General features: G+C 43.6%; 1 protein-coding gene across 2 annotated transcripts; it reads right to left on the bottom strand.

Moving 5' to 3' along the window:
* Positions 1–2452: 2452 nt before the first annotated feature.
* nicn1 (nicolin 1) lies at positions 2453–8210 on the bottom strand. 2 transcript variants are annotated; one of them, XM_069175349.1, is made up of 7 exons: positions 7989–8210; positions 6598–6968; positions 5845–6024; positions 5165–5278; positions 4492–4560; positions 4253–4357; positions 2453–4124 (listed from the first exon to the last, which is right to left on the bottom strand). In XM_069175349.1, exons 2-7 carry the CDS (start codon positions 6910–6912, stop codon positions 4083–4085), a joined length of 825 nt encoding a protein of 274 aa, XP_069031450.1. In that variant the 5' UTR covers positions 6913–6968; positions 7989–8210; the 3' UTR covers positions 2453–4082. The 2 variants fall into 2 exon arrangements, with proteins under 2 accessions (XP_069031450.1, XP_069031458.1); XM_069175357.1 differs by having other exon boundaries at positions 6598–6915.
* Between the last annotated feature and the right edge of the window lie 3266 nt (positions 8211–11476).

Below are 11476 nucleotides of genomic sequence, written 5' to 3'. Positions count from 1 at the left end.
CTTTCACCAAATTGCTGCCAGTTGTTTTTCAGCAGCTCGACTCAGCTGTAGAGTGCCGGTTATCTTTTTTTTATCAGGTGATCCAATAGGTTAAAGGTCAACTTCACTGGGACGTCTTAATATTTTGCAAAAAACACTTTTCTGTTAAATATTCAGCTCAATAACTGAGGAACGCACTGCTGTTAAAACGGTGGTGGAAATCACCGCGTGGGCTCAGGAACACTTGACGTGATAATAATCTGTTCTCCACCTCTTTAAGTGCCTGTTATAAATTGTAGCACAGTTGAACCTTTGTATGTGAACCTCAGCAACGTTTTTCTGGACCTGAACAACCTAAAATATGAAAACTAACTTCCAGTCGAGACGATCTGTCCTGAGTTTAAGCGTTGACTCCCTGTGAGCTCATCCTGTCTGCAGGTGGATAGAGCAACATAAAGTATTCCCTTCGCAGGGGGAGCGGTCTTTTTTCTCGCTGTCAGGTAATAGAGAAAGGCTACGACACCGCTGTCACGGACTCATCTGAATAAATGATTCATGGCACCGGGGTGAGGAGCCGCCGAGGCGTCGCTCATCCTTCAACACGGGAGTGATGCAACGCCGCGAGCATCAGATGTGATTGTGAACATGGAGGGCAGCAGAGGACGCAGAGTGATGGCTGCAGGTTGAAAGCTGGTGGACGTGTTCGGTGGGATTAATGACAAAGTTTCAGAACCCAGAAACACATTTCATTTCAATCGGAGAACATCCACACGGAGACACATTTTTACTCTGAAAGTACACTCCTGTCTGAGCTGCTGAAATGTCATTTATATTATTATAAAATGCTCATCATCAATAGCACAAACTAAATCCAGCAGGGGAGAAGACATACTGTTCATGAGGCTGATGCTTCACACTCTCTCCACATAATTATTGGATTAAATCAGGATTACTGCAGAGGGAAGAGGGGAAGGACGAGTTTAAGGATTTGGGCCGCCAGCACAGAAAAACTCCTGTTTGTTCACACTCAGCAAAATTATCTGATGGATTTTGACTTTAAACAAAAAAAGGGTGAAATTAGTAAAACTGTTCTTCTGATAAAAAATGACAATCTGTTCTCAATAAATACCCCAAATTGGAGATGTGAGTGCGTCTCTAGTGAGATCGACCACAAAATTCATCCCTGCACGATATAATCTGCAGAATTTCATTAACTCAGTAATTCATTGTTTGGAGAATATTTTTTCCACCTCGTACAATTTTCTCCTCTTCAGCCTCTTAAAAGTCCTCCTCACCGCTCTCTGGAGATATTTTGTTAATCATTTTTATCTTTACAAGAAACTACTCATACTCATGAAAATACATAGAAACATCATAATTCACTCTGTTTTTCATGCATATCCTGCCAATGGTCTCTGACTTGGAGAACATGTAGTTCCTGTCACACCTTCCTGCTGCTCCAACAGGCCAGCTGTATAGTGGACAAACAGACGGTGAATAACTGGTGTTTTTAAACTGATTCACTCTCTGATATAAAATATCATCTTGGTGATAAACTATGTAGAAATATGCAGACTGTGGCTGAACTCTGGACAGAGGTGAGCTACACCTGTCTGAGGAGGAGGATGGACCTTTACCTGGAGGGGGGGGTGGAGGGTCTCTGGGCTGTGAGCTCTATTAGAGAGAAACAAACACACCGAGCTTCAGGTTTCGGTTCCTCCTCTTCATTTCGCTCTCACAAATGTTTGGATGCTCCAGAGAACATCAATATTCAGGGTGAGAGCAGAAGGCCGGCTGCATGAATCTAAATGTCAAGTGCACTTGAGCGGGCAGCTGCCTCGAAAGATTTGTGCAGCGCTCGGTTTTGTAGTCGCTCGTTTGTATGTGTGAGTGTGTGTGTGAGTGTGTGTGTGAGTGTGTGTGTGAGTGTGTATGTGTGTGTGTGAGTGTGTGTGTGAGTGTGTGTGTGAGTGTGTGTGTGTGTGTGTGTGTGTGTGTGTGTGTTGTGTCTCTCACCTCGTTTACCTTCTTCAACCTTAGTCTCCCATTTGCAGCTCTGCTGGAGGCTGAAGTCCAGTCAGGGACGCACCAACATCACATTGAATGTGACGAAGAGGTCAGAGGTCATAACAGCAACATTTAAATCATAGAAGAAGAAGAAGGAATGCTGAGAAACAGAGAGATGCAAGATACATTCTAATATTTTATTGTTTTATTTCTGCATGTTTACATTATGAGTGCAGACCTGTCTATTCTCTGCACAGTAAAACAAGCAGAAAGAGACTCGTCCTCTTCATTTCACCTCTGGAGACTCTCCAGCTCGCTTCTGCACTTCAAGTAAAATAACAGTCGGAGTATTTTAAGAGGCACCGCTGGGACGGCAGCAGCTGCTAAATACAGTCTGTGTACGATGTTCCTCCACCAACCCCGACTTCATATTGTTAGATAAATGATAAGTCACGCACGGCTCAGCTGTCAGGAATATTAGTTTTTATTGATGTGTGGCAACAAGACGTGAATACCAGAGGCAGCCAGGTGTTTCAACAAACTGCAGGCCTGAGACTTTTACTGCAAACACATCAGCAGTAAAAGCAGGAATATTAATAACACTCATCATCCAGAATAATATCTTTTATATTAGAGCTGAAACTCATCATTTCCATCATGATTTTTGTTTTTTCAACTAAATGACTAAATAGTGAGAAATTCTTATTTTCCTTCCCATTTTATCCAAAACTCAAATATATTCAGCATCTAATCTCCACAATGTTTCTCAGAAGCTGCAAATGTGACAATATGTTAAAATAATAACAAATACATTGTTTCAGATTAAGTTTTTGTAGCTCGATGAATTGCTGCAGTTTTATATTATAAAAATACTGGATTATAATTACTGATGCATTTCTAAAAGTGGAGCTAATTTGAATTTGTGTTTATCAATTGTGTGTTATCTGATTACATTCTGACACTTTAATCTGAAGCAGTAAAAGAGTACAAGAAGTGAAGCAGAAAGTAAAATAAAAATGAAAATACTAAAATAAAGTACATTAAAATCTTACATTAAAGCAGAGTACTAGTCCAACCACACTTTGAAGTTCAATACTTCTGAGGACCCTCAGTGACATCAGCTTTTTCTTCTTTCTAAGGGTGATCTTAAAAACCTGTTATGGTACTCTGCTGCCCCCATGTGTCCACAGAGGACATTACATCCAGCATGCAGCGCTCTTTACTTTCTTGTCTGTATTTTTACACATTCAATGTTTTCGGAGGATTTATGAAAACCTTCCTGCAACTTTTATACCTGGAGGTCAACATGTCCTCCAATAATGGCTGAGATGCCCAAATTCTCTCCTGTGAAGGGCCAAAAATAAATGTTAGATAAAATAAAACACAACTCTTTAATCTAACTAATATTATTTATATTATTTTGCTGAAATTATTGGCAAAAAAAAAAAAAAATATCTTCTGTATCACTGCTTCGATCTCCCATCTTGACTGGCAGCTCAAAGTCAGTGATGTCGGACACGCTGACATACATCATAGTTCTTCGTAGACAAGACGAAGGCCATCGTTTAGAAGGTTTGACAGCACTGTGCTGTAAGCTGCTGCCAACCTCATGTTGTGTTCTTGGACTGAGAGGGAGGAAAAGCACGAGCTTGTGTGATGCTCCGGTCGGCCAAAACTAAAAATTGGCCCCCAAATCCCGTCCCTGCTCTGAGTTACTACGTTTTTGTGATGATATTCCTTAAATTCAGACGCAGTAAGAACGATGTGATAATTACATGATGAGCTTGTACAGTCTGTTACTACAGGATGCAACACACAGTGGGTTGAGTGCAGCTCGACATTAAAAGTCCTTAAAAAACACATTTCCGTTATGGACCACATGCTTAAATACTATTATATTATCATAGAAGGTGAACAGGAATATTTGACTTGTAGCATTATGAGCAGAACTAAACTGTGTGACATTCACTTCATGCACGTATGTTTTCTTTGTTCTTCGGTGCTTCTGAAGCACACATCAGACTGAGCAAAGTCTTCATAATTATTCCTTTATATAGTGAATATAAGGCTTCAATAGAAGCAGCTTCCTGGTGTTGTTATGTCAGCGAGAGCAGGTTGATGTCGTAGCATCCGTCCACCTGCAGCAGCAAACAGAGAAGACGGATGTTCACACACTGTCACACATCATGTTGCATTCACTGACATGATAACTACATCTGATGTGTGTGTGTGTGTGTGTGTGTGTGTGTGTGTGTGTGAGACTCACATCAAACCGACCGATGGAGGCCGTCGTCTGGTTGGTCTGCATCACCTCGGTCAGAGCCCACATCTGCTGGATGCTGGACGACACGGTCTGCGGGTGCGGGAGGCCCTGACACGCGTGTAGGAAATCACACGTCATGTGAAATATGAAATCTAATGTTCATAAGATTTTAAAGTCTCTTCAGGATCCTCAAATTCTCCTGAAACATCAGAGAACTTCATCCCTGTTCACAGAAGGTTTACCTCCACGTCAGGATGCTGGTCGTCGAGCGTCAGGTCAGACAGCCAATCAGAAACCTCCTTCTCTGGATCCTGGAGGGAGGAACAGATGATGTCATCGGTTTATGTTGCATCAACATGCTGGATGTTTAAATTTTAGTTTGCATCCACGTTAAAAATATGTCCGTGACTTCGGCACCATCTGGTGGTCGAATGAAGAACAGCAGCCATGACAGTCGGTGGATGTGTTCACTCATTCACTCGTCTCTGTGACGGACACTCGGCTGCTCACTCATCCCGATTGTTTCTGCTGCTATAAGCTGCAGTGCATTGTGGGATTGATGGATGTCAGTTTACAACTGAATCCAACAACAGACTGTAAACGGGGAGATTTTTTGATCCTACTTGTATGTGAGATTATGAGCTGCCGTTGAGCATCTTTCAGCTCCTTGTTTTGGTTTCGACCTGCTGAGCAGCAGAAGGACAGTCGGAGAGTCACGTGACAACACAGCGAAGCAATTAGCAGTTCACTGAGAAACTGTTCCAGCTGTTCCCTCAGTGAGCCGCTCCTCCCTCCTCTCACAGAATCACCAGGTCTGAACCATCGTGATCAACGTGAGGGCGGTTGTTCCTCCGGTGATGAAGACTCTGCAGACGAACCTTCGTCACAGGTGAACGTGCGAGAGGCAGAACTGACCGGCTCGGTGTGAGGGAAGATCCGGATGTCCTCCAGGCTGAAGGTGAGCCAGGCGGAGGACGGCTGTCTCAGGATCAGCCGCACCGACACCACGTGGTCCGCCTCCACCTGCATCTGGTGCAGGAAAAACACCACAGAAGAAGAGAGCGTCGGCGGCCAGTCGTTTTTAAGGGAAGCTGCAGTGTTCGAAACGTAAAAAGAAATAGTATGAAGCACTTTAAAAAAAAATCCAGCAACTTCCTGAAAGTGTTGACGGTGTTTTCTGGGATTTCTTTGATTTATAAGAAACTAATTATCCTTCATGCAGTGATTCACACGTCAGAGTCAAGAATACAATCTGAAAAACAGAAGGAGCCTTTTTCTGACAACAAATGATTTGTGTATCTGAAATAATTCAGATTCTCCTGCAGAGAATCAACCTCAGGATGAATATGACAAACAATACACATTAAAAAGGGAATAAACATCATTTACAATATCACAATCAGCCTTAAAGCGGGCAGCCTCGGAGCGCCATCCGAAGTAAACAAACATCAAATCGCCATTTGGCTCCAGAACAAACAGGAAGTAAATGGGAAGTAAACAGGAAGTAAACAGAAGGACTGAAGAAGAAGCCTCCAGATTTCAGCATCACACGGAGAACTGAGCTTTTCCCTCCTCAGCGGCTGAGTGTGGCCGACCTGAGTCCTGTGGACGGAGCAGTAGTCCTGGGACCCCCCCTCGGTGTGGGGGTTGTCCATCAGAGGCAGGTCTCTCAGGGCCGTGCACCACTTGGCGGGGGCCTCCTGCCCGGGGCCCCTCCTCAGCAGACGCACCGTCACGTAGGCGGTGTAGTAGTTCTTAAAGGTGATCTCCTCAATCTGAAACACACGACGGAGGTTTGATATCATCTGATGATCTTTAGATTCCAAAGATAGAAATCAGATGATAACAAGAGGTTCCCTGGATGGAACTTTAAAATGTGCTCTTTGAAGCGTGTCGGTGCCTGAAAGGAATCTGCACGGAGTCCATGTGAAGTTATCGTTTAAGAAACACCGAGTCGGCCAAATCGCAGCATTAACATGAAGACGGGAGACGAGACGCTGCGTGCAGATGATTCCTTCGAGTCTGAAGCCGCTGCAGGCGGACGCATTTCAAGCTGCGAGCTAACGACGAGTCGCGCTGCATTAAAACGGATCTTTAATTACTACGAAACGCTGAGAAGTACCTCAGAGGTGTACTCCAGTAGAGTACAAGTACCTCAGAGGTGTACTCCAGTAGAGTACAAGTACCTCAGAGGTGTACTCCAGTAGAGTACAAGTACCTCAGAGGTGTACTCCAGTAGAGTACAAGTACCTCAGAGGTGTACTCCAGTAGAGTACAAGTACCTCAGAGGTGTACTCCAGTAGAGTACAAGTACCTCAGAGGTGTACTGAGTGTAACTGTTTGCTCACATTGACGGGTTTTCCAAAGGGGAGGTTGACGTCGACGACGCAGACGCCAGAGTGAGCGGCGTCCATCTTGGTGTCTCCGATCTGCAGGTAGACGGGAGGTTTGACGGAGCAGGTGACGGGAGGTTTGACGGAGCAGGTGACGGGAGGTTTGACGGAGCAGGTGACGGGAGGTTTGACGGAGCAGGTGACGGGAGGTTTGACGGAGCAGGTGACGGGAGGTTTGACGGAGCAGGTGACGGGAGGTTTGACGGAGCAGGTGACGGGAGGTTTGACGGAGCAGGTGACGGGCGTGACGTCATCGGGGCTCCCGCTCATCTTCTGCAGGGTGATGAAGGTTGGATGAGGTGATGCAGCTGGACTGATGCTGCAGACTAACGAGACATGTCATCGTTTGAAAAACACATTATTATTATTCAAGTGCTAAAATAGTGTTAATTCACTTTTTGTGTATCTTTGGTTGTTGAGTCAGTTCTGTTCAAAAGTTCCTTTAACTTCCGTTAGTTCAGCAGAAATCTACTGGATTTAGTTTTAAATAGAAATAAAACAAAAAACAGTTTCACACATGTTGAACTCTCCGGTTAACTGTCCGGTTAACGTATCCGGTTAACTGTCCGGTTAACTGTCCGGTTAACTGTCCGGTTAACGTGTCCGGTTAACTGTCCGGTTAACTGTCCGGTTAATGTGTCCGGTTAACGTGTCCGGTTAACTGTCCGGTTAATGTGTCCGGTTAACGTGTCCGGTTAACTGTCCGGTTAACTGTCCGGTTAATGTGTCCGGTTAACGTGTCCGGTTAACTGTCCGGTTAACTGTCCGGTTAATGTGTCCGGTTAACGTGTCCGGTTAACTGTCCGGTTAACTGTCCGGTTAACTGTCCGGTTAATGTGTCCGGTTAACGTGTCCGGTTAACTGTCCGGTTAATGTGTCCGGTTAACGTGTCCGGTTAACTGTCCGGTTAACTGTCCGGTTAATGTGTCCGGTTAACGTGTCCGGTTAACTGTCCGGTTAACTGTCCGGTTAATGTGTCCGGTTAACGTGTCCGGTTAACTGTCCGGTTAACTGTCCGGTTAACTGTCCGGTTAATGTGTCCGGTTAACGTGTCCGGTTAACTGTCCGGTTAATGTGTCCGGTTAACGTGTCCGGTTAACTGTCCGGTTAATGTGTCCGGTTAACGTGTCCGGTCTCTCCGTCAGCACCACGGACAGCGACATTAAACAGCTGCATGAAGAGAACCGGACCTGAAACACGGACGAACCTTAATGTTCCACTTTCATGTTTTGAATCTTGTATAAAGTTTTAATCATCAGCTGTTTGGGATAAACACAGTTAGCACTCTGTTAGCATGGAAGCTAACAGAGCAGAAACAGACGTTAGCTTAAAAGCTAACACCTTACCGGTATTACCGGTGATTTAAAGCTCCAATAAATCCACACAGGGCCGCGGTACCGGTTCGGTTCTCGCCTATCTTTGTCATAGATGAGTCACAGTTCGTCAAAGTGGACGGTAGAAGGAGCAGGAAGACTGGAATGAAACGCTTTAAGATGCTGATGTTGACATGCTAAAGACACCCGGCGTTACTTCCTGGCTGTAACCAAGGCGACAGAAGGAGTCTTAAAGGGCCAGCAGCACGCTGAGACGTCACAGCTGCTCTTCTTCTGGCCAATCAGAGCGTTGTCTTTTGTTCTGTACAAATTAGGATGATTTAAGAGTTAAATGTCTGTAGTACATGTCAATATATAGCCTGCATGATATAATAAAGGAATAATAATAGACTTTATTCATATAGAAACAAATTAATATCTCCATCTAAAACTTAAGTTTTATTTAAAGTGTAGAATGAGGTCTGAGGTCGTAATTCAGAGACAGTAATATTCATAAACTATTAAATGAAACTTAGATAAGAAAAGCAATTAAATAATGTTAAAAACTGGTTAAAACAACAACAACAAAACGCATTTATTAGACAAGCAAAAAAATAAATTCTTTAGAGGATTTTTTTTTTTAAGTGATTTTTTTTTCTGCATTTGTGGATATATTAACTCTGGATGTTTGTAGTTAGGTAAAGTTGGTTGAAAAAAAAGGAAAATAAAAAACAAATGATTGTAAGTGTATTTTCACGGTAAATTGACATGTGTCCTGTTGTTTGGTGAGACTGTTAAAGGGTTAATATGTCCCTAAGATACCTGCCTTGGTTTAAGAACAACCAGCTCCAGACTTCCATGTTCTTATAAACAGCAGATGGCAGCATCATCAAGTGGATTAAACCTCTGACACACTGAGTCAGAGGCTGATCAGAAGCCTCGTCTCCACCGAGCTCATCACCTCCTTCACATCTCCTTCCTGCTCTGGAAACATGAGACACACATCCACAGAGATGCAGGTGTGCAGCCGTGGTATCAGGATGAGACAGAACACCTTTCGTTTATCAGTCAGCAGCAGAAATCAGCTGTTATTTCTCCGTGGCCTCATAAAGATATGTCACTGCAGCACTGAAACTCTGCTCCCAGAGACTCTCATATCCGTCTGAACATCACCTGATGCTCCACCTGCTCGGCACTCCTCTGGATCTGTGGGCCCTCAGGGGCCATTAATAACCCTTGAGGTCATTATTTCACATCCATCAAAGACATCTGAAAGACACTCACAGAGATCAGAAGAGATGGAAAGATACTCGTTCACAATAATTCATTCAGAGAATGGAACGTGATTGTAAAATGTGCCGACTCCACCGACCCGAAGGCATAAACCTGTGGAGGAAATTAAAAACAGAAAAGCAAATCGATAAAAAGAAACTTTTAGACTTTTCTTAGATATCTGATCTGCTCTCAGATGTGATGCACCAGTCTGCAGTCTCTCCTCAGTCCTTCTCCAACTCCCCATGGAGATCCAGTACAATGGCAGACATTCATGCATTCTGTTTATAGTGTTTGAAGCCGGGAGGGAGCGCTGCTTTCCAAAGCCTCCGGATCAGTCGGTGTGGGACGCTGCCACCGCGGGCTGCTCTGCAGAAACAATCCCTCTTCTCCCAGATGGTCTGCGCAGGCGAGTGTGTAGCTGCCGGGGCTCGGAGGAGGCAGATAGGGAGGAATAACTCCTACACATCCACAGCAGCCGTGTCCGCTGGGTTTTTATCTCTGAGACCCAAACTGCTGGCGTCCTCTCCGTCTGCCTGGCTGCCCTCTCCTCCTCCTTCTCTTTATTCCTGACTTCTGTCTCCGTCTGTCTGTCAGCCAGTTGTCAGTGCCATCTATCTGCTGTCTTCATGATAAGAAGTTTAAAAAAAACACACAAAAAAACAGTCAAATGGGGACAGGGTTGTGATGTCCCACTGCACCGGGACACTCTCTGTCCATCTCCATCCTTCTTGAACCCGTCTCCCCTGCTGGGTGAGGGAGAGAAGATTCATTCGGCCCGGTCAATGATATGTTTCTTACATAAGAGCCCCGCTGAGGTGTCGCTCTTATGTAAGAAACATGAAGCTGACAGAGGCCTCTCAGTGAGAGGACAACCTTCAGAGTGAAAGCAGGAGGAGGATGAAGAGGGGGAAGAGGAAGAGGAGGGAGAGGAGGAGGAGGAGGGAGAGGAAGAGGAGGGAGAGGGTGTTTGTCATGGTAGAAATTATAGGAAGAACAATTTCAAAATAAAGCCCTGAGTTGTCCATAGATCCAATTAGTGCAAAGGGAGCTTAAAGTTTATGGATTTTTAGGCTAGTTTCATTTCCAAAGTTTGGAGTCGTTTACTTCAGAAGTATCATGAGTGATAAAACTACAAATGAAAAAGTACAACCAGATAGTGCTGCTTTTATTAAGGGGTTAGTCTATGAGCTGAGAAACACAACAGGTGTATCACACTGGACTGTCTGCAGCTAGTTTTACTCAATAAAATCTCCAAGCACTGTGAAATAGTTTGGTGGAGTTCCACATGGCTCCGTTTTAGGACCACGACTTTTCATAAAATGTTCCACTTTAATTGTGTTTACCCATGTTTTTAAAAATCTTTTTTTGTCATTGTCTTTACTGCAGCCGGAGGCAACGTTTTGTTTTGTTTTGTTTTGTTTTGTTTTGTTTTGTTTTGTTTTGTTTTGTTTTGTTTTGTTTTGTTTTGTTTTGTTTTGTTTTGTTTTGTTTTGTTTTGTTTTGTTTTGTTTTGTTTCGTTTTGTTTTGTTTTGTTTTTGTTTGTCTCATTCTCATGAACACGATATCTTGATAATTCCATTGTCATTTCTTCAACAACAATAATATCAACAAAATCCAGAAAAATAACAATAATAAACAAAAAAATAATAACAATACTTTGTCATTTCTACATTGTCAACTTGCAATATCACTAAAATCTAGTTTGGACTCTCACTGCAACTTATTAGTCACCCAATTTTTCCATTATTATTATTATTATTATTATTATTATCATCACAAACAGGATTGTGATCTTGAACAATGAGGATTGAAGCCCTTTTCCTCCGAGTGGGTAACAGAGAAGGACATACACACACACACACACACACACACACACACACACACACACACACACACACACACACACACACACACACACACACACACACACACCATCTCTGACCTCCCACAACAACTTCCCCCACACCACTTTCAATTTTTTACACAGACACAAAAATAATAATAATCACAACAAAATTGTGGACTCTTAGAAAACCAAATTGCCTTCAAACCATTTTGTAACATGGGGGTGGGGGGTGAAGGTGGGGGGTGGGGGGTGGGGGTGGCACTTATAGGAGCCTGACAGCAGTTGTTCAACCGTGGATCTGTTTTAAAACACACACACACACACTCTAAAGATTACATGAGGTGAAGAGGATTAGATTCGATAAAGTCTATTTTACTGCCCTGTGGCACAAAAGAATAA

Source organism: Embiotoca jacksoni, unplaced genomic scaffold, assembly GCF_022577435.1.
Source record: "Embiotoca jacksoni isolate LCO1_2020_lvr unplaced genomic scaffold, fEmbJac1.0.p SCAF_104, whole genome shotgun sequence".
Lineage (NCBI taxonomy): Eukaryota > Metazoa > Chordata > Actinopteri > Embiotocidae > Embiotoca > Embiotoca jacksoni.
This window is presented reverse-complemented; position numbering and strand designations above follow the sequence as displayed.

Coding starts and splice junctions, on each gene's coding strand:
- nicn1 (XM_069175349.1), bottom strand. CDS start 6,912: ATGAGCGGGAGCCCCGATGACGTCACGCCCGTCACCTGCTCCGTCAAA. Junction 5,279..5,844: donor GCTCCGTCCACAGGACTCAG/GTCGGCCACACT, acceptor TTCCTGCACCAG/ATGCAGGTGGAGGCGGACCA. Junction 4,358..4,491: donor ACCAGCATCCTGACGTGGAG/GTAAACCTTCTG, acceptor CACGCGTGTCAG/GGCCTCCCGCACCCGCAGAC.